Source organism: Dipodomys spectabilis, unplaced genomic scaffold (genome assembly GCF_019054845.1).
Source record: "Dipodomys spectabilis isolate Male_0828 unplaced genomic scaffold, ASM1905484v1 ptg000098l, whole genome shotgun sequence".
Lineage (NCBI taxonomy): Eukaryota > Metazoa > Chordata > Mammalia > Rodentia > Heteromyidae > Dipodomys > Dipodomys spectabilis.
In genome coordinates, this window is record NW_024870775.1 from 17,534,126 (window position 1) to 17,556,469 (window position 22,344).

The 22,344-nt window shown below is 49.6% G+C and overlaps 1 protein-coding gene across 2 annotated transcripts in view; it reads right to left on the minus strand.

Annotated features, from left to right (window-relative positions):
• Wnk2 (WNK lysine deficient protein kinase 2) overlaps window positions 1–11,600 on the minus strand; it is a 116,079-nt gene extending 104,479 nt beyond the window's left edge. For both annotated transcript variants that reach the window (XM_042686854.1, XM_042686853.1), the window contains exon 1: window positions 10,887–11,600. In XM_042686854.1, the coding sequence (XP_042542788.1) occupies window positions 10,887–11,600 (714 nt within the window). The remainder of the gene's footprint in view (window positions 1–10,886) is intronic.
• Window positions 11,601–22,344: the final 10,744 nt, after the last annotated feature.

The following is a 22,344-nucleotide window of genomic DNA, read 5'->3' on the forward strand; positions in this document are numbered from 1 at the left end:
CACATTGAGGCCAGCCAGCGCAGCAATTCCCAAATCTATCTAGTGACTGGCTCCTTTTTGCAGCCATCCTTTCAACTCATGTGGCACCTAACACACACTGGGGAGAGGCCATGGGCCATGCTATCTGCCACTACTTCTCTGAGCAGCCTTGGATGCAAGCCACCCCTCTGAGGCTCCTTTCTCCTCTCTGAAAGGAGAGGTCTAAGTCTGACGCACATGAAGGTCTCAGCACCCAAGAAAATGTCCTAATCAACTCCTTTCCTTCCTGCCCCAAGAGTCTAGATATCGTCCTGCAGGTATGGGGTCTGGGTTGGGATCTTTCTACTTAGGAGGCTCCTGAAGCTATGTACAGAAGTGGTCCTGAGCAAACCCACCAGGACTAGAGACAATGAGGCTGGTGTTCTCTCTCCCCACTGAATGCTAGGTGAGGGCCACAGCCCATTGGACAGGTATGAAGGAAGATGGGCCCATGCCCACAATTCCATGCAGGCACCAATACCTGGAGGCCCAGCAGCATATACTCAAGGAACCCCTAACCCTCGCTGTACCCAAGAGGCTCTGCCTAGCCCTGACTATCTCCCCTAGAGCAGGGCTGAGCTGGCATTTCTAAAAAAAATCCCTGAACCAGGACAACAATGCAAACACTAGGAATAAACTTAGAACCCCAGCCTTCCCTGTGGGCTAATAACTTTCAAAGACATAAAACAAAACAAACAAACAAAAAAGATTACTGTTGTTGTTGGTTTGTGCCAGTATTGGAGCCTGAACTTGGAGTCTAGGTGCTGTCCTTTAGTTTTTTGCTCATGGGTTGGCACTCTACCACTTGAGCCTTCCAACTCCACTTCCAGCAATTTGGTGGTTAATTGGAGATAAGAGTCTCCTGGACTTTCTGCTCAGGCTGGCTTTGAACAGTGATCCTCAGATCTCAGCCTCCTAAGTAGCTAAGATTCCAAATGGGAATCCCAGTACCTGACAAAAAGACCTTAGACAGCTGTGACACTCTGTGCTTATAGCTCTAGCTTAAAAAAATAGTATATGAAAAAAAATAGTATATGTAAGAACTAAAAGGTATAAATATAAAAGTGGTTGTATTATATTCACTCGGATTATAGGTTTTTTCCATTTTTGAAAACTTTTGTGTAGCTCTGATTTTTTTTTTAATCCACTGCTTTGTAGACAAGTTGTAAGCTTACTAAGCAGGCAGAACACACTTCCCTACATCCCCACACACAACTGTCTCTAGTGCTAAGGTGTTGCTTTACTGTGCTACATTTATTACAATCAATGAGCTAAATCATAGTATTAATCACTAAAGCTCATAGTTTAAGGTTTACTGTAGTGTTCTGTAGGTTTGGACAAAAGATCCATACAGCTACCACTGCAACTTCATAAGAACAGTTTCACAACCTGCAAACTCTGCTTGCCCTGCCCAGTCAGCCCCTGACACCCACTTGTATTTATTTGTTTGGTGGGTCAGTTTTATCTCCATGGGTTGAACTGATACAGCTTGACTGATACAGTCAGAACAATGGTGTTTTCCAGGTGAGCTTTTGTCACCTGGCCCCATGTATTTTCACGGTTCCTTGCTTTCCAGTTGTCAGCAATACTTCAAAGTCTGGATGGGCCAGTTTATCCACTTGGTAGCTTCCAAGTTGTGACAATTATAAACAAAGCTCTTCTAACCATCCATGCACAGGTTTCTGTGGGAGCATATTTGCAATGTCCCATATTCGGGTTAATACTAAAGAGTAAGAGTGCTGAGCTGTGCCATAAGAACATGGTTTGTTTGGTAAGAAACCTCCAAACTTTCCTTACAGGGATGTAACAACTTACATTCCCACCACTGGTCAGGAGGAAGCTGCTGTGGTCCTCTCCAGCATTTGGTGGTATTAGTGTCTGGCTTCTGACTAGGCATCTAGTGGTATGTACTGTGGTTTTAATTTGCAGTTCCCTGGCAACTCCAGGTTAAGTATCTTTCAGATGTTTATTGGCCATCTGGATATTGTCTTTGGTGAGGTATCTGTTTACATCACTGGCCTACTTTTTTTGTTTTTAAATCTTGTTGCTTTTCTTATTGTTGAGTTCCAAAAGTTCTTTGTATATTCTGGATAAGAATCAGACACGTTTTGCAAATACTTTCTTCCAGTCTGTGTACTTCGTCTTCTCATTCTTTTTATCAGTGTCTTTTACATACAAGCTTTTAATGCAGTTCAGCTTATTAAGTTTTTTTTTTTTCATGGGTTGTACCTTTGGTATTATCGTACCTAAAACCCAAGGACAAACTCAAAGTGTTCTCCTAGGTATTTTATAGTTTTGAATTTCACATTTAGGTCTAATCTGTAATCCATTTCAAATTAATGTTATGACTACTGTAAGGTCTGTCTCCAGACTTTATACTACTGTTGTTGTTGGTGGTGGTGGTGGTAGTGATATATGTGTTGTAGTGGGGAGAGGGTGGAGAGAGGGTGTGAAACCCTAAGTCTTGCACATACTAGGAAAGTGTTCTACCACTGAGCCACACCTAGATTTGTTTTGCTACATGAGGGTATTCAGCTGTGCTATCATCATTTGTTGAAAAGACTGCTCCATTGAAATACCTTTGATCCTTTATCAGCTGACTTTGTGTGCGGCTTTTTCTGGCCTCCCTATTCTGTTCCATTGATCTGTCTACCTTTACACCAATACCATACTGTCTAGATCACTTTTATTTTTTTCCAAAAAGTTCTAATGCATTTTTTTTTTTTGGGGTCCGGTTGTGAGGCCTGAACTCTGCACCTGGGCGCTGTCCCTCAGCTCCTCAGGTCAAGGCTAGTGCTCTACCACTTGAGCCACAGTGCTACTTTTTTCTTATGTGTTGCTGAGGAATCGAACCCAGGGCCTCAGGCTTGCAAGGCAAGCACTCTACCACTGAGCTACCTTCCCAGCCCCCTAATGCATTTTTAATGAAAGTTAACAAATTAGAGTTAGTAATCCAACACTCCAGGAAATCTTTGCAGTTCAGCCCTCCAGAAACAGAACTGGGTTTGAAAACTCAGAAACTTGGAAATTTACAATAACATTCAGATCACTACACTTTACAGTCTTTATCTCTTAGGCTTCTCTGCCCAGACTGGTTTCCCCTAAACACAGCTCAAGATTGTCAATGCTCAGGTCTAGATCCAACTTGCTTTTCAAAATCCCCAGCAGATGCCCTTCACACCTTTTCCTTATCTGAAACTCCATTAAGGTGATAAGGCCACAGCAGCCCAGGTGCTCTGGACTCTGCTTGCTGCCCAGGGGGTCAAGTGTCATACCAACCAGTGTCACCAAGCAGGGACGTGGTTCAGCAACCACCCGTGTAAGGCACAGCAGGCTCTTGCTGCTAACAGCTGTTTATGCTGCAGGTAAGCAGAGGTTGGGTTGCCAGTGGCTGTGTGTTCTGCTGGCAGGCCAGCCAGCACCCACAAAAGGGTAAACCAAGTTTCTCAGTCAGGTGCCTTCCTAATGCTACTTACTAGTGATGCAGCAAGCCTTCCTCCCAGTGTCAGGATTTGTGTGTCCAGGCCAAGGGTAGCCAGGATCCTTAGTGGGGGTGCCTACCTGTCTGAAAAAATCCTGAGCCTCAATTCCCACCATTTCTGATAAACACTGTCCCATCACAGCCTCTCAACAATGGCAGACCGCGAAGGAGATACCCAAGTGCAAACCTTGCTGGATTGGGTCAAGTTCTCCTCCATTAAAGCAGTAACCTGGAGCCCCATGCAGTCACCTTGGGCATCTTCCAGCCAGTGCCTGAAGCCAGGCCCAAGCCACAAGGCCCAAGAGACATCCACAGGTAAAGAAGAGCCAAGAGTAAGTCAGAGCCTTCTGGAAGGCAAGTAGCCAGCTCAGGACAAGCCCCAGACACCCCTGTACTGCAGGCCAGCCTGCCCAGACTATGGACATGCTATGATCACCTGGTCAGAGGGCTCAGAGGGCAAGGAGAAAGACAGGTTCCAAAGGATGATGTACCAATCTTCCCTCACCATAGAACACACTTCCTTTTTCTTACTTTGTATATAAAACTCGGAATCTGCCTCCCTACCTATGTAAACCATATTTTGAAATAGATTTTGCATCGTAAACTCCCTCCTGGTCTTAGGGCAGCCTCCCTGGTCTGACTAAGGTCCAGCCTACCCTGAGTCTTTTCCAGAGATGCCCCCGCCCCAGTCCCAGGAGACAAGACAGTCAGTGCCCCCTGCCAGACCAGTATCTATCATTGGGATCACTCCCACCTTTTCCACCTTCAAATACAACCTGCTGTAATCCTGGCACTATCTTCAAATGGAATTAGCCCGCACTGCTCAGGTAGAGCCCTTTCCTTTTTGCCTGGATGGTGGCAATGTCTACTGACTGCTTCCTTGGCAGTCTGTCTCCAAGGCAGCCAAGAAACTTTGTCAGAATCAGTCTGCCCTCGCCAGCCTCTGCTCAAAACCCACATGATGGCTCCATGGATCACTCCACACTGTAAAGGAGCTGTCACAATGGAAATGCCTTACTCCTGCTGCAGGCTTCCTCCCAAGGACCTGTCCTAGCTCCCTCCCCCCATGGCATCTCTTGGGCCCATTGACCTGTCCCTCCTTCCTTCTCCTGGGGTCAGTGTCCCCAGGCTTGAACTCAGCTACAGGTTCAACAAATGCTCATCGGGTCAAACAACATACCAGCTTGCACAACTGAGCCTGGGGCTCAGGCCCAGGCCTCTAGAACTTTCTAGAACATCAGCTTCTTCCCCTTCCCCTTCCCCTTCTGTTATCTTTTGGCTAGCAGTTTGTCTCTGCTCTACCTTTGCAGAAGCCCCTAAGGGTCCTAAAAGCCATGAAGTAGATTGAGAAACAAGAGTCTCAGGGTCTACCAAATTCTAGGTAATCAATTCTAGGTAGCCAAGTGCCCAGGAGCCAGACCTGGGCTGGGCTGTCTTGCTGCCAAAGCCTAATGCTGACAACTCTGCCATCTCTCAGTCCAGATCCTCACAGCCCAGACAGCCCCATCCTGTTCTCTGTGGATGGTTCCAGTACAAGGCATGTGCCAGTCACCTGGCACCCTGGCCTCATGTGGCCTGTCCCTTCATCCCCTGACCCCTCTCCCCCCAAGAACTAGAATGTAGCCCAACTCTACCTGGTCTGTCTAGCCTCCCTGTGACCACCTCTATGCCACTCTGGCCTCCATTTTATCACCTGGCTACTACGCCCATATTCAACGGGAAAATCAAGGGCACAGGTTCTCAGGATGCCTGGCAGGGAAGAACGCATAGAATAGAGATAGATACTACCATCATCACAAATCTTCTGGTGCTAGTGCTATAGGAGGCGCCTCCTGCTGCCTCTCCTCCCTGGTCACAAGGGCTGAGAAAATACCAGCTCAGGAGTGGCAACAAAGAAGCCCAGGAGCCAGTTTAATCCCACATGTGACACAGTCCCGGGGCCTGGCTTGGGTCTCAGATGGACAGATTAGCACTCTGAGTCCCACAGCAACTTGGTCTTGAATCAGGCTCAGCCAGGCACCTCAAAGGCCAGGGTTTCCAAGTTCTTCCTGATCCCCCCCCCCCCCCTTGTTCAGCTGCAAGAGTACTTAATTCCCACAGGGAACAAACCCCTGGGCCTGACTTCTCTGGAGGCCTCCCCTGCCTCCAAGATGGCAGCCGCAGCCTAGACTGCTCATAATCTTCATAATCATAATCATCACTTCTCTGACCACACTCAGGAGCAGGCACAGGGACTGAATGCCAGGTGCCTACATTTCTGCACCTGGAGAGACAGCCATTTCCACAGGCATTGGGCAGCCAGCACCTGCCAGCCTTTCTTTCCAACACAATTAAAACTTCAGTCAGTGACATCTCACTTAAGAACACAAACTCAGCACTGCCATCGTACTAACTTCAAACTGCTGCTCTTCCAATATTAGGCGCTTAGTAGATTTAAAAAAGAAGGAGGAGCCCGGCACCGGTGGCTCACACCTGTAATCCTAGCTACTCAGGAGGCTGAGATCTGAGAATCACGGTTCAAAGCCAGCCTAGGCAGGAAAGTCTGTGAGACTCTTATCTCCAATAAACCACTAGAAAACCGGAAGTGGCACTGTAGCAAGTGGTAGAGCACTCGCTTTGAGCTGAAGAGTGCAGGGACAGCGCCCAAGCCCAGAGTTCAAGCCCCATGACCGACAAAAAAAAAAAAAAAAAAAGGAGGAGGAGGTGACAAATCAGGTTGAACCTTCTCAGAGTGTCCTGTCCCTGCAAACAGGCACTGCTACCTCCTCTGTACTCAAGATGGTAGCTCATCACCTCCCATCCCCTCTTCTCTACATATCAGCAGTAGCAGAGATGGCACCAGAGCATTAAGCCCCCCAAGGCCACAAGCCCTGGGCCTCTGGCACATGCCCAACCTTCCTATAGAGATGGTATAAATCCCACCCACATGGTAATGCAGCTGAGTACAGCAAAAGCATGGCAGGGAGTGCCACAGTCAAGGGACAGACTGTGGGGCACTTGGGATGCCCACTGAAGACAGCGAAGGCACAGGCACACAGGACAAGTCACTCTGGGCATCACACACTCCAGGCACTGGCACACAGAGGATGGTTATGGAATGTCTAGCTTATACATAAATTGGGAACCACAGCACTTTGAGCCAGCTATCACCTCACCACAGTATACCAGCAGGACCCACCTTGGTGGCCAGGTAATTCTGAGGACCTGTATATCCCTGGTGGGCTGGGATCAGTGGGGCTGGGACCAGCAGACCCTGCTCCATCCTGTTTAGCACTCAAACCACTCTGCCAGGGCCCAGCAAGTACTCTGAGCTGAGGGTCAATGACTGAATGTTTCAAAAGGCAATAGACCATCCTCTTCATGCCCAGTACAGGGTCCTAGTAATCATCTTAGAAACATAGGGTCCTGCCTTGTAACAGTGGCCTGTGGAGCAGTGGCATGGAAGGCCTGTGACCCTGTGTCTCCTGAAAGTAGGACACTGATGAGGAGGGAGTTGGTACCAGTGTGGGGATGAGACACCTCCTTTCTAGGTTTCCAAGGAAAAACACAACAAGACAGGCAGGGAGAGGAAAGGTTATAGGCTATCTCCAACAGTGTCTTGGCTTCGGTGCATTTTCTTGGGGACATATGGCCAGCAAGTAAAAGAGAGGGCTGTGAGTTACATGAGACAGTGTTAGCCCCACCACCCAGTTAGCCAAGGACAGCAAAGAAGGCAAAAACACTCAATACCAAAAGAAGGGATATGACTTGCTGACTGACAGGTGGTAGATAAGAAAAGGCAGCCATACCACCAAACTAGGCAACCTACTCCATCATGTGCTGTATATGGCCACACGAGGCAAGTCTCAAAGTCTTCAACCCCAGTGGTGGGGCTTGCTGACTAAACATGTTTCCCAGAGCATGGAGATTCACTGTGTCAGACAGGCACTCACTGTAAATGCCAACAGGGAACCCCAAGCTACCTATACTCTCTGACAGGATAGGGTCTATGCGAGACCACAGTGGCCAAAGACAGCCATGAAAACCTGGGAAGGAGGAAAGAGAATGAAGACAGCTAGGATTCTGGTTGGTAGAATGAGGACAGGTAGGCATTTTCTTCATTGTTACTATAAGCTGCTCTGACACTGAGAATAAAGTTCATTCAGGCTGGGAGCCAATGGCTCACAACTATAATCCTAGCTACTGAGATCGGAGAATTGCAGTTCAAAAACCAACCCAAGCTGATGAGTCTGTGAGACTCTTATCACCAATTAAGTATTTAAAAAAAAAAAAAAAAGCCTGATATGGAACTGTGGCTCAAGTAGTAGAATGTTGGCCTTGAGGGAAAAAAAAAAAACAACTCAGAAACAGTGCCCAGGCCCTGAGTTCAAGCCCCAGGACTGGCACAAAAAAAAAAAAAGTTCATTCAAAAATAAATGACAAGAGCCAGTGGCTCATGCCTGTAATCCTAGCTACTCAGGAGGCTGAGATCTGAGGATCACGGTTCAAAACTAGCCGGGGCAGGAAAAGTCCATGAGATTCTGATCTCCAATTAACCACCAGTGGCACTGTGGCTCAAGTGATAGACCACTCACCTTGAGCTGAAGAGCTGAGGGACAGCAACCAGGCCCAGAGTTCTAACCCCACGACCGACAAAAATAAATAAATAAATAAACGACAAGAAAATAACAGTTTCAAATGGTCTCCTCCTCTCAAAAAAAGTTCAATTTTCAATTTTCTTTGGGCATCTGGAGAATTCAGATGGTGAGATATGTCAGGTAAGTACATACTGCTCTCTCTACAAAGATCTTTCAACACTAAGCCACAGAGGACAATCAGATGTCCAATGAGTTATTCACTACATGATTGGGGTGTCTCCATTCCTCAGCAGGGGTCCCTAAGAAGAGCAAGTGCAGCTCTTCAGGGAAGCCACGATGTTGCAGAAGCCCCCCAGCCTATGGAGGCAGGAAACACAATAGGCACCAGGTGAACAAGCTCCCTGGGTTTAAGGAAGAGGTAGGCAGAGGTCTGGAGTGATTCCACCAAGTTTCTTAGCAACACTATCACAGACCCTCTGTCTACATGTAAACTCTTAAGCTCCAGAAGCCCTTGCCAATGTTGGGAAATGCATGAAACAAGATGCAGGATGCACACCTCCACACTATAGACTAAGAAGGACCTTCCCTAGGCACAAAGCCAACATACATGATGAAGGAACACTATCACGCTCCACAGGATCCCTTGGTGGGTCCCTTCTGGGCTCTGCAGCCAGCCTGTGCCCCATTCTTCATGCCAGATTGGTGTTCTCCTTCCTGTTCCCTCAATGCCCACCCCCACCATCTCCTGGCTGGTGACTAGTACAGATGTCACTTGTCCTCATGGTTGGTGATGAGAAGGGTGTTAGCACAGGCCTTATTCTCAGCAGGTTCTCCATCAGGAGAGTTCTCTTGGTAATGTATAACCCTCCCAGAATGGCCTAAACAGAGGGAGGTGACCCTATAAGATACATATAGGCCTGAAGCAAACATGAGCAGTACCTCTTCCTGCTAGGGGTCTCAGTAACTCCCAAGCAAGGTTTGGCACTGTAGGCCACCCTCAGCTTTCCCACTCCTACATGAGCCAAGGAGCAAAAGACCCTGGACAGAGGCCAGGCCCCACTCCACCCCCTGCTTCCCTGCCCACAGCAGAGGGCAGACCCAGAGACAGAGCGGCTGGCCTTTCCTTAAAGGGAAGGGGAATTCACAAGCTTAGAGTCCTATGCGCCTGCATGCTTCAGCAGATCAGCAGGCTCACACCCAGTCTGCTGCAGCACCCTTCGTCCTCAGCCCTCAGTGACATTCCACAGCAGCAGTGCCAGCGGGTGCTCAGAAAGCCACACCAGTTATCTGGCAAGAGCAAGAAGGTGAAGAGCCAAGGCTCGTGCCATTCCCCAGAAACAAGAATCGTCTTCTCCCCTTCCATATCCTTTCTCTTCTCTGCCTTCTCATGTAGCAGGGACACTAGCAAGCCCTGGGGTTCTCAACCCCTCATCCGGCCCCATCCTCCCACCCCCATTCTGCATCATCAGGGCCACCTCTGTGCAAGGCCTAGGACTTGTGGGACAGAGGAAGGAGAGTTTCTCATGTGGGGATATAGGAAAAAGGAATACCTCTGCCCCCACTGAAGGACACTATTGTCTCTATCATGAAAAGCCACAATTCCAACCAAGGGGCTATAGAAAAGCAAGACCTCTGCAGTTCTTTGTCTTAGAAGAAGAGCTGATGACAGTTGACACGGATCAAATTAGCCCAGCTTGCACACACTTGCAGGTCACCCTTCAGGGGCTAGAGGACACATCACCTGAATCTCACTTCTAAGCCAAAACGCAGCCATCCTGCAGTGTGGCCGGTGGCCCTGGCACCCAGCTTGCCCCCACTCACTCCGCCTGCGTCAGCCTTGGAAGGCCAGATAACTTTACAGGCCAGAGGAGTAGGCTTACAGCCCTAGCCAGCACTCCCAGCACGCCTTGCCTGACAGCTGCCCCCCCCCCCCAAGTGAAGGAGGGCCTGTAAACGCCCCCTGTGACAGGAGCTGTCTCTTCTTCCAAAGCTGGCCCTGGACAGCTATGGTTGCTGTTTATATAATCCTCCAGGGCCAGGGCTAACATGAGGGCAAGGTTATGAAAAATGTATGCCAGAGCCTTTGCATCCAAAACACACACACACACACACACACACACACCAAGGGGGAAAAAAAAGGACAAGAAAAAAAAAAAAGATCTACTGCATAGCTTTAAGACTTCTCACACATCCAATTTGTGAACAAATGAGTCCGCAAGATCACTAAAATGCTACAGAGAGGGCTTCAAGGCCTTGTCCAGTAGGGTCCCTCCAGACACTGCCCCTGAGTCACAGACCCTTGAGACAGAGAAAGCCCTTTCAGGCATCCACAGCCAGAGCACTCATACCTCACAGGACGCAGGAAGGAGCTAACGTAAGGGTCCTTGGAGCTTCCAACCATCTTAAGAGGCCAGGACACAAACCTTGAAGTTCCCCACACCCAAGGTCTTGAGGCTCTACTGGCTCAGTAAAAGGGAGAGCCCAAAGAGCAGACTTGATAGGGCCTCAAAACGCCGCTGCCTCTCAAGAGCCCGAACACTATGGGGAAAAGCACTCTTACATCCTGCCTTGACCTCTGACACCAACAGGCTGAAAAAACCCCAACCTGTGCAGATACAGAAATGGTCCCCCACAGGCCATCCACACAGCTGGCCTGCATCCTGCAGGCCAACCACTCAAAGGGTGACACACTCACTCAGCAGCAGCAGCAGCCCCCCCCCCCCACTATCATCCTTAAAGCCCTGTGCAGAAACAAGGACAAAACCAAGGACGCACTCTTTGACAAGCCCACCTGTGGGCCTAACCCTCACCTGCAGTTCGCACCAGGCCACTTCCACCCAGGTCTCCGTGTCCAGCCCCTTGTAGACGGTCTTGAAGGAGCCCCGGCCCAGTTCGATGTCGAATTTAAGGAAGCGACCATCCAGAGAGGTGGCCACGGCCTTAAGATCGTCTTCATCATCTTCCTCCTCCTCGGGCTCATCCTTGCGTGCTCGCCCAGTCTCAGGCTTCGCCTCGGTGGCTCCAGCGTCCTCCTGGGTCGTGGCTACTACGGCTGCCGCTGTCGCCGCCGCTGCTGCCACCTCCTCCCGAGGGCCACCGTCGGGGGCCGGCGCGGCTGCGGCTGTGGCTACAGCGGGATCCGGTCGGGGCTCCTGCGCACTTGTGAGATCGGGGCCTGGGTCTGAGGGGGGCCCGGGGGCGCCCGGCGGCGCTGCGGGCGCGGCAGGTGCGGGAGTGGCGGCGGCGGGGCGTCCCCGGGCACGCTCGGCGATGAGGCGGCGTGTCTTGCAAAGCAGAAGCACCCGACGCTGCAGGGGCTGCGGGGGCTGCGCGCTCGGCGTCTCAGCTGCCTCCAGGCCCGGCGGCTCCTCCTGATCCGACTCCACCACACTGCGCCGCAGGAAGCGCTGGGGCCCGAGCCGCGCCGCCCTCGCCCTCGGCTCCGCCATGCCCGTGGGCCCCGCGCCGCGCCCGGCTTCCATCAGCGTGCCGGGGGCGTCTCGGCGGCCGCCATCGCCGTCCATCTCTGCGGGCCAAGGACACAGAGGCCCTCGTGAGCGCCAGCCCCGCCGCACCTGCCGGGGCCTCGGAATGAGACAGCGCCTCCCCGGGGCACGCGCCCTGCCCAGCCCAGGACGCGGAGGGGCCTGCCTGGCCGTCTCGGGGGGGAGGGGGGGTCGGGGGGCTGCAGATGGGGTTGGAAGATGCCCGTTCCCTACTCCGGGTCGTGGAGAGGGCCTGCCGGGGGCTGTCCCTAGGCTAGGAGGGAAGACTGGCGGGGTGTCCCCGAGGGCCAGGAGGGGTTCCCGGAGGGATCCGGAGGCTAGAGAAAGGGGACCCGCGCCCAGCCCAACCTGGCCCAGGAGGGGGATCGCTGGGCTGTCCCTGAAGAGGCTGCAGGGAGGACCGGGAAGCCTGGAGCTGAGGGCGGCTGCCGGCCAGGCTGCGGGTCCACAAAGGACACGGGCCCGGGGCTCGGGAGGGGCGCGCGGGGAAGGGGCTGCGGCGGCGGCGCAGCGCGCACACAAAGGCGGCGGGTGGGAGGGCTCGGCACTCACAGGTCCAGCGGGCGCCGTCCATGCCCGCGGCCGGGTGGCCGGGGCCGGCGAGGCGGGCGAGGCCGCGCTCCAGGGCTAGGGTCTGCGCTTGGGGGTCGCGCCTGCGCCGGGGCGGGGTCCACGCTAAGGCAGGGGTCGCAGCGCGGCTCGGCTCCTGCGTGCTGCTCCCTCGGCCCGGGCCGAGGCCGCGCTCCCGCGTGCTCCAGCCGGCTCCGCGCGCCTCCGCTCCCGCACCCGCTCCAACCCGGCGCGCGAGGAGGGCGGGGCCTTCGTTAATTCCGCCCCCCGAGGCCGGCGCGGGGGGCGGGGCCTGGCACGCCCACCTGGCTGCGGACGCGCTGGGCCACCTGCAGGAGGGTTCCCATTGCCCAGCTGGTGGCTACTGGCTCTAAGCAGGCACCTGGCTCTGAAGCTCTTTGGAACGCTCCGCAGGGCTGTCAGCCAGGGAGGACCCTCTTTTCCCTGAGAGATGGCAGTGGGCTCTGCGCCTCCTCGTGACTTTATCCAGAATGCCTGGTCATGGAACCTGTACCAGCACAGGATGGGCAAGGTTACAGAGCAGCCCAGGATACTCTACCCTCACAAACCCAAACCATGCTAACTACAATCACAGACAGGCTATGCTGGAATGCTTTGGATAGGGATATGGACAGAGGCCTCCAGAAGCCCCTTGATCCAAAGTGTTCTTCCTCCAGCCTTGCAGAATGCCACCTCTTCTGAAGAGACTTCAGTGCTTTCCCTGTCCCCTTTGCCTTTTGATTCCCTGAGCAAGCTCCTCTTCTTGGCACCTCTGAACCATATTGCAGGGGATACGGATTGTGACATGACTACTGATTTCTAAGGCACTGCCTTGAATGAATATCTTACCCTCACCCAATCCTCAATGTCCCTGTGACTGTGGCACACATCATTGGACCCAGAAGAGGAAAACAGAACACAAAGGAGATGCCAGTGTTCTCATTCCAGACTCCACCCCCTAGTGTGGCACCCTTTCAGACACACCGTTCAAACATGAAGGGATGCCCATAGGCTCTTGGCCCGGGAGGCTCTGGCACAAAACAGCTCATGTGACATAAAAGCCAAAGAAGATACCAAACCTTCACAATTAGAGGGAATCATGTGCCAGTCCAACTGCTACCCAGAGCAGAAAGACTTCCTGGGCTCCGCTGGGAGCTGGCAGTGGGTGCTGGCACCAGCAGCAAATGACTTATGAAGGTTGATATTCAAATCTCTTCCCAGTTCTGAGTTCAGTGTTGTCCCACTGTAGCCTGAAGTCAGCCACCCTGGGAACATTTACACTATGCAAATTGGCCAACATCTCAAATCTGGACTTCTCCAGAAATGTGGTAGCTAAATATAGTGCTTAGCACTGGGCTAGGCACTTGGCACATGCCTATTAATTTATATTATCTAATCCCACATCTACCTTGCAAGACAGGTGTGAGCACAGAGCCTACACAAGCAGGAAGCAGATCACAGATGCCAGCCCTATAAGTATGAGTGGCTCTGGAGATGGCAATCTGAGCTCTATCTCTTAGGGGTTTCCACACAGAGGTGAAGGAGGGATGAAGACCCCCTTGCCCATCACATATTGAGTGACAGCAGAATATCCAGGACCTATCCAATAGGAAACCATGTCAGAATGGAGCTAAATGTGTGCCAGGGCTATCTATCCCATAGCAATCTGTCTTCCTTCCAACAGGCCACTCTAGTGCACACATTATTGAGCTTGCCTGGTGACAGAAAAGATAGCCAGCCACTCTCATTGATACCCAAAATTGGCCCACACTCATAGTTATGAGTACAGTTTCACTCCCATATCAAGAGGAATAATCCAGGCTGTGAGCAGAGCCTGAGTATTGTATGCCTTCTGAGTGTTGTATGCCTTCTGAACTCTTATGAAGAGAGGAGTCTTTCCTTCCTTCCTTCCTTCCTTCCTTTTGGAATTTGAATTTAGGTCTTAGCAATCTTGCTTAGCTTATTGGCTCAAGGATGGCACACTACTACTGGAGCCACAGCTCCACTTCTGGCTTTTTGCAAACTAATTGGAGATTAGAGTCTTATGGACTTTTATCTGAGACCATGATCCTCAGATCTCAGCCTCCTGAGCAGTTAGGATTACAGTTGTGAGCCAATGGTCCTGGCTACCAGCTCCCTAGGGATGATTTCACACACACCTGCTTTACATAGCTTGTGCTAAACATGGCCATCAGTATGGGGGGGCACTGGACAAAGGGATTGCCCCCTTTCCAATGAGTTTCACGTTGTCCTAATGAGCAGGCCTGGAATTCCAAATAATGGACCCTGAAGGTCCCTCAAACAGAATTTGGAAGTCGATCACTGGTGGGACTCATGGTATGGCCTTATCCAGGTCCCTGGTTACCTCTGACCCTCTGCCTTTGTGATCCTAAGACCACAAAGGGAGAATAAGTTTTGCCTGTTGCTTTCCTGGCTGTCCTGGGTCTCCATGAACCACACTGTGGCAGATGCTCTGTAAAGCCAAGGCTAGGTGACTCACCCCTATAATCCTAGCTACTTAGGAGGCTGAGATCTGAGGATCAGCATTGGAAGGAAAATCCATAAGACTCATACCTCCAATTAACTACCAAAAATCCAGAAGTGGAGGTGTGGCTCAAGTGGTAGAGCACCATCCTTGGGTGAAAATGCTAAGGAACAGAGCTTAGCCTCTTGATTTCAAGCCCCAGTTCCAGAAAGAAAGAAAGGGAAAAAAAATAAAAAAGCACATGACTCAGGGCCATGAAACAGCATCTGCCTTTGATGCTCACAATAAACATCTCAAAGGCTAATAATGGGCCGGTGAGAACACCAAGGTGGAGCCCAAGAGACTTCTCAACTGCTCCAGGCCACACAGAGGAGACAGTAACTCCACCCCACAGCAAGCTTCACCCAGCCTGATGTCAGAGAGACTTTCTGTGAGACCAGTTTTCCCCAAACCAGGCTGGGTCTCTCTCTCCAGTAGGATAGGAGCTTTAGGGGAAGTGAGTGAGGTGATATAGGATGAACTAATACTTCCATTATGATTAGCTGGGCTTGAGAAGGATCTTCCTATGATCAAGGTCCCACTGTGGGGTTAAGGTAGACTGGGCCTCAGGGAGTTAGAAGCTTCAAAATGATTCTAACACATGTCTCAAGGCCTAGTCCCCTGGGAGGTTTCAGGTGCTAGAAAGTCTGGCACACCATAGGTGCTCAACAGGAGATGCTTACCTGCCAGATGAGTGCTTGCATGTGCAACAGAGCAAACCCTCTGCCTAGCTCCTCAGGTACAGCTTGCTTAGGTCCCCTGTGTTTCCTAGGAGTGGTGTCATGCCACGAACCTCTCATGATTGCTTGAAGGAAGGGAGTTCCTGGAGCCCCAGATTTTATGGTGGCTCTACTATGTAGGTGGATGCCCATCTACCCTGAAGACCAACCTCAAGTCTCACCATCAAGGTCTTAGTGGTGTTTCTTTTCCTGTTTGTTGGTTGGTTTATGGTAGTATTGAACTCAGGTCCTTGTACTTGCTAGGTAGTCACTCTATCGCTTGCTTTAGTTATTTTTTCAAATAAGGCCTTGTGTTTTTCCTAGGAAAGCCTGGACTGTGGCCTCACTATTTATGCTGTCCATGTAGCTGTGATGACAGTGGTGCGTTACCACATATGGCTATTAACTAGGTTGAGGTAAACTTTCCGCTCAGATTGGCTTTGAACCACGATCCTCCCAATCTCTGCTTCTCAAGTATCTGAGATTGTAAGCATGAGCCACTGTACCTGTTTTTCTTGGCTCTGACCCACCCAAGCTCATCCATGGGGGCTAGGCAGACTGGAGGGTTCACAGCCCTGGTACCAAATGAGGGCTGCAGAGCACCCACTATTTAGAGAACTCTTGCAGTGCTGTTCTCGGAAGTACAGGACCCAGGGTTGTCCCTGGAAAGGGCAGGCAATCCATGGAAAGACTCCATGCTCTCCCAGAGTAAGTAAGAAGACAACACCTGTCCTGTCCATGTGTACAGAACTGGGTGGTGACAATCCCTCAGAAACAGAGGACAGGACTTTGAGAACAGAGTGTTCCAAGGGCCACCATCACCAAAGACAAATTTAGCACAGTTGCTGAGTTTATTCCAGCTATTCATGGAAGAAATTGCACATCCTGGTCCCAGTGGCCACGACAAATCTCTAGGTATAGCCAGCAAGAATCGGGGATGCGTTCTGTGTTTGTCAGGGCTTAAGGCTGCCTGGAAATCCCCAAAGTTGTATTAACTGGAACAAGAATCAGTCCAAAGTAAAGCTCACTTTCAGCCTATTCTTTCTGAGAGCTCAGTGTGGTTTGTTAAGGGCACAGAGCATTGCAGACTGGGAAGTGTCAGATTTTTTCTACCAGCTGTGGCCTTGCTGGGGACAACCTGGCTATTTCCCTTTAGTTGATCCAGCCTGAGCTGTTACATGCTGCTCATGGGTGCAGAGGGGAGAGAGATGCCTGGACAAAAGGGGAAAAAGGCAGGATCCCCGAAGTAGAGGGGCTCCAGAGCAAGTTGGTTGTATGAAAGTATGTCTAGTCAGGATAGGTACACATCTTTGCCATGGCTAAGGGTCAGTGTTTGGGCAGAGCCAGAGAGTAAAGGGAGAGGGGTCAGGAGGAAGGAGGGAGCAATATAGCCTTTCTTTTTTCTCCTTTCTTTATTATTAAAAAGATAACATGTCATTTCCTTTACTCCTGAATTTTAAAACTGTTGACTTCTAAAGGTCAGCTTTAAGGAGACATACATAGTACAAACATTACTCTTTGTATGCGTGTCCTGGCCATGGGGCTTGAACTCGGGGCCTCTTACTCTTACTTGACTTTTTCACTCAAAGTTGGCAATCTACCACTTGATTTACACCTCTGCTCCTGGCTTTTTGCTGGTTGATCAGACATAAAAGCCTCAAGGATTTGTCTGCTTTGAACTGATGTCCTCAGAGCTCAACCTCCTGAGCAGCTTGGATTATAGGCATGAGCCACCAGCACCCAGATCAAACCTCATTCTCTTTTAAGTGTAATCCAGTGGATTTTCAATACATGCACAATGTTGTGCAACTATCACCTCTCATTCTAGAAAATTCACCACTCCCAACAACAACTCCAGCTCCAACAAGAAACCCCAGCCCCTTGGCCATCATTCCTTCCGCTCAGCCCTTGGCCACCACTAATCTACTTCCTGTCTCTATAGAGCGCTATTCTAAACATTTCAAATGAAGCCAATCACATGGTATATGGCCATTCTGTGTCTCCTTATTTTGAGTTTATATAACATTTTTAATATATATCCACGTGTTGGCATGTATCTGTCCATCACATCTTCTTCTAATGTGTGGGTGTACATACTGGTTTTTTAAGAGCATATGTTCATTATAGAAACTTTATACAAAAGAAAAAGTAGAAATTAAAAACATGTTTAGGAGCCAGGCGCTGGTGGATCATGCCTATAATCCTAGCTACTCAGCAGGCTGAGATCTGAGGCTATCGGTTCAAAACCAGCCGGGACAGAAAAGTCCATGCAGCTCTTATCTCCAATTAACCACCAGAAAACCAAAAGTGCTACTGTGGCTCAAGTGGTAAAATGCTAGCCCCGAGCTAGCTAGAGCTCAGGGACAGCACCCAGGCCCAGAGTTCAAGTCCCACAACTGACAAAAATGTATATATATATATATATATACCATATGCACACACCGGAGTGTTTAAATTAAATTGTTCCTGTATGACTAAATAGGATTCACATTGCCTTGGTGGTCTTGAGTTGCATAGGACTGTCCACACAGGAGATGCTTAGCAAGCACCCAGAAAATAAGCAAATGTGATTCCAGGTGCTGGGAGCTAACGTCTGTAATCCTAGCTACTCAGGAGGCTAAGGCCTGAGGAACAAGGATCAAAGCTAATCTGGGAAGGAAAGTTCTTGAGATTCTTATCTACAATTAAGCCCTAAAAGCCACAAATAGAGCTGAGACTCAAGTAGTAGAGTGCTAGCCTTGTGCACAAAAGCTCAGGGATGCCACCACCTAGGCCTGAATTCAAGCCCCAGGACCAGCACGCACACACCGTAAATGTGATTCAAAACTGTTTCTCCAAACATAGAGTTATCATTCCTGCTTAAGTACAGTCTATGTCTGAGATAATATATTATGTATATACACATACACACACACACACACACACACACACACACACACATATATATATATATATATATATATATATATATACACACATATATAGTGTGTGTGTGTTTGTGCATGTGCATGCACTTGCCAGAACTGGGACTTGAATTCAGAGCAACACCTCCAATTTCTATCTTTCTGGTGGCTAATCGGAGATAAAAGTCTCACAGATGTTCCTATCCAGGCTGGCTTCAAACCACGATTATCAGATTGCAGCCTCCTGGATAGCTGGGATTACAATCATGAGCTGTTGGCGTCCAGCTCTCTGTATCTAAGTGGTTTTAGCAGGAGCTTGATTTTCCCACCCAGGATGCTTGGCTGAAGGCATATAGGACATCATCATCCCAACCTCCACTGATGGGATGGCTCCCCAATTTCCCTGGGCAGCTTCTCACCCTGGAAATTAGAATTGAAATCTCAAGAGACTTGCAGCGGATTCTGAGCCCAGGGAATGGTGGAACACCATTAAGTTCTGATGTTGCTACTGATAATGACAATAATTACAGCTGGCACTTGGGGTGTGCCAGGTGTAGAGCTTTGCAGGAATGCCTTCATGGCACCCTGAGGGCCCCATGGAAGTGGCGCAGGTATCAGGTGGGAATATGGCACAGAGGAGATACCCTTAGTGCCTGACCTGAGTGCCAAACCCAGCAGGTGTGTGCCTGGAAGTGAGCCCAGGGTGGACTGCCAGGTTTCCACCCTGCAGCTGCCATCTGGCTCATCCTGGGTCCTGTGAGGCTTTTTCTCTTGGGGTTCTTTGTGGTCCTCCCTCAACTCCAGCTGGACCCCAGGCCCATCCCCATCTGTGCGCTGCTCTTCAGGCCAGCCACCACAAACAAGGCTTTGATTGTGGTGTAAGTTTTCCTGTTGGCTCTGGTGGTGCATACAGCCTGGCTTACCATGTGGTTGCTGTCCTGTCCCGCTGCCCTTAAATGGAGGCAGCCGGGCAGACTGGCACAGGCTTTTTGGAAAGCAGTTTACGACTAGAGCAAGACTCTGAACATTGTTCATACCATTTAAGTCTGTAATTCCTTAGGCAGAATTCACACAGATGAAATGACCAATGGCACAGATAGGGATGTGTAAAGACATTCGCTGTAGGATCGTCTATGACAAGCATGATAAATCACATTCGGCAATTGGAAAATAGTTAAGCAAATCATTGGAGTCCTACATAATCAAATATGATCAAGCCACCTAAATGCTTTTTGTAGGGTTTTTTCATGTCACAAAGATGTCATTACAGAAAATGGGAAGTGACAGTCCCAGGATGATGGAAATGCACCAACTTGCTACCTGTAAATGCTTCCCTCTCTTTTACATCTTTTTTGTCCTTTGAACTGAGACAGTGCTCCCTACTGGAAGGTCTGTGTCATCAGAAAAGGAGCTACTGACAGATCCTGCCTAGCACACAAGGCCATGAGATGAACAAAGATGGTAAACTGTTATGTATGCTAACTGCTGGGTGTGAAATTTTTGGTTTTGGTGGTCCTGGGATTTGAAATCAGGGCCTTGTGCTTGCTAGGCTGGTGCTCTACCACTTGAGCCATGCCTCCATCTCTGCTTTTTGCTGGTTATTTTCAAGATAGAGTATTTTTTCCAGCCCAGCTGTGTGCTTGAGCTAGAGTCTGCCTATTTTTAGGTTTTGTGTTGTGGCTGGGACCATGAGCATGGACCACTGCACCCAGCTTTCCTTCTGTGGAGATGGAGACTCTGAATTTTCTATCCAGGCTGACCCGGAACCTTGATCCTCCCATTCTCAGCTTCCCAAGTAACATGAGATGACAGACACACACCACTGTGCCTAGGTATGAGTTGAAAAGAGATTTTATGACTTTTTCTGTCTGGGCTGGCTTCAAACCATGATCCCTTTTTTTTCCCCCAGTTGTGGGGCCTGAACTCTGGGTCTGGGCGCTGTCCCTCAGCTATTCAGCTCAAAGCTAGCACTCTACCACTTGAGCCACAGCACCACTTCCAGTTTTTTCTGCTTATGTGGTGCTGAGGAATCGAACCCAGGACCTCATACATGCAAGGCAAGCACTCTACCACTGAACCATCTTCCCTGCCCCCACGATCCTTTTGATCTCAGCCTCCCAAATAGTTAAGATTACAGGTGTGAGGCACAGGTGCCTGTCTGGGTTTGTAGTTTTATGGATTTAATTCAAGTCCTATCACTGCCAGTGGGAAACGACTATCAATGTGCTTATCAATTGCTTTCTTTCAATACATTTTTGTTTCCTCCTTAGACAACAGGACAACAGAGGTACCAACATTCCAGTGATGGTAAGAGAACCGCTAAGTGAATCCCCTAGAAACTTTTAGCAGACTGAATGAACTGCTATATTGGCTGGGAAACCCCAGTTCCTTTGCCCTCACCTTGTCGGGAGGGCCTTCTCCCTTCATGGGGTGACAGTGATGGACATGCTCAGGACCATAACTATCTGGAATTTGTGGACAGGGCAGAAAGGAGACAAGTAGGAGCTCTTCTTGGCACCTGCAGGTATCAAAATCCCTGAGCAGAGACCACATTACTGTCCACGGGCAATTCTGGGTTTTCCTCCCAGCTGGAGGAGACTGACTCAGACTTGGGCTGCCCAGAATTTGCAACTTGTAACCAGCAAGGCCCTGGGTCACCTGGAAATTGGAGGAATCAGTGAGAATCTCTGAGGGGGCCACATCTTTCTCCAGGTTTTTTCCCCCCCACTTAGTAATGACTGTAGCCTGCCTTGGTCCAAGTTGCCTGCTCCTGTGCCTGGTGGTGCCTGGCTCTTTCATAGAGAAGATGTAACTCCTACAGACATAAGGCTTGAATCAGACAACTTCTGTGCCAGCTGTGCACCTGGCCCAGGGCTGATACCAGAAAATAGCCATGTCGTGGGACAGGCTGTGTGGTGGGTAGCATTTGCCTGGAGCAGCAAGTTGAAAGGGGGTTTCATGAGTGAGTCCTGCAGGGGCTGCTTGCAGGACTCAGTTGGGGCCCAAGATTAGGCAATGGGTCATTTTCTGGATGCTTTCATAAATAATGCTGGGAAAACTGGTAGCTACATGTAGAAGAGGAAAGCTAGATCCTTATCTCTCAGCACAGAAATTGTTTCAAAATGGAGCAAATGCTTTAACGTAGGACATGAAGCTTTAAAATGTCTACAAGAAAACCTAAGGAAAGCACATTAAGATATAGGTATAAGTTAGGACTTTGTGAATAGGACTCCAGTTACTCAGGAAATATTAGGAAATAATGACAAATGGGACTGCATCAAATCCAGAGCTTAGCCAGGTGCCGGTGGCCCACACCTGTAATCGTAGCTACTCAGGAGGCTGAGATCTGAGGATGGCAGTTCAAAACCAGCCCGGGAGGAAAGTCTATGAGACTTTTATATTCAATTAACCACGAGAAAACCAGAAGGGGCACTGTGGCTTACAGTGGTAGAGCATTAACCTTGAGCAAAAAGAGCTCAGGTACAGCACCCAGGCACTGAGTTCAAACCCCATCACACACACACACACACACACACACACACACACACACACACACAAAGCTAGCTTCTATACAGCAGAGGAAACAGTCAACAGAATGAAGAGAACAAATGAAGAGATTGGGAGAAAGATTTTTTTTGCCAGCTCTACAGCTGACAGGGGATTCATACCCAAAATATTTAGAGAGCTCAAAAGGTTAAACACCACAATAATAAATAATCCAGTCCATAAATGTCAAATGAATTGAAAGGAGGTTCCCAAAAGAAGTACAAATGGCTAATGAATCCATGAGAAAATGTTCCACGTATTCACCTATCAGAGAAATGCAAACTTAAACAGCACGGAGACTCTTACTTACTCCAGTCAGAATGTCAATCATCAAGAAAACAAACAACAGTAAATGCTGGCAAGGATGGAAGGATCCTTATACACTGTTGGTGGGATTGTAAATTAGTGCGCTCACTACAGCAATCAGTATGGAACTTCCTCAAAACCTAAAAATACAATTACCAAATGATTCTGCTATGCTACTCCTGGGTATATACTTG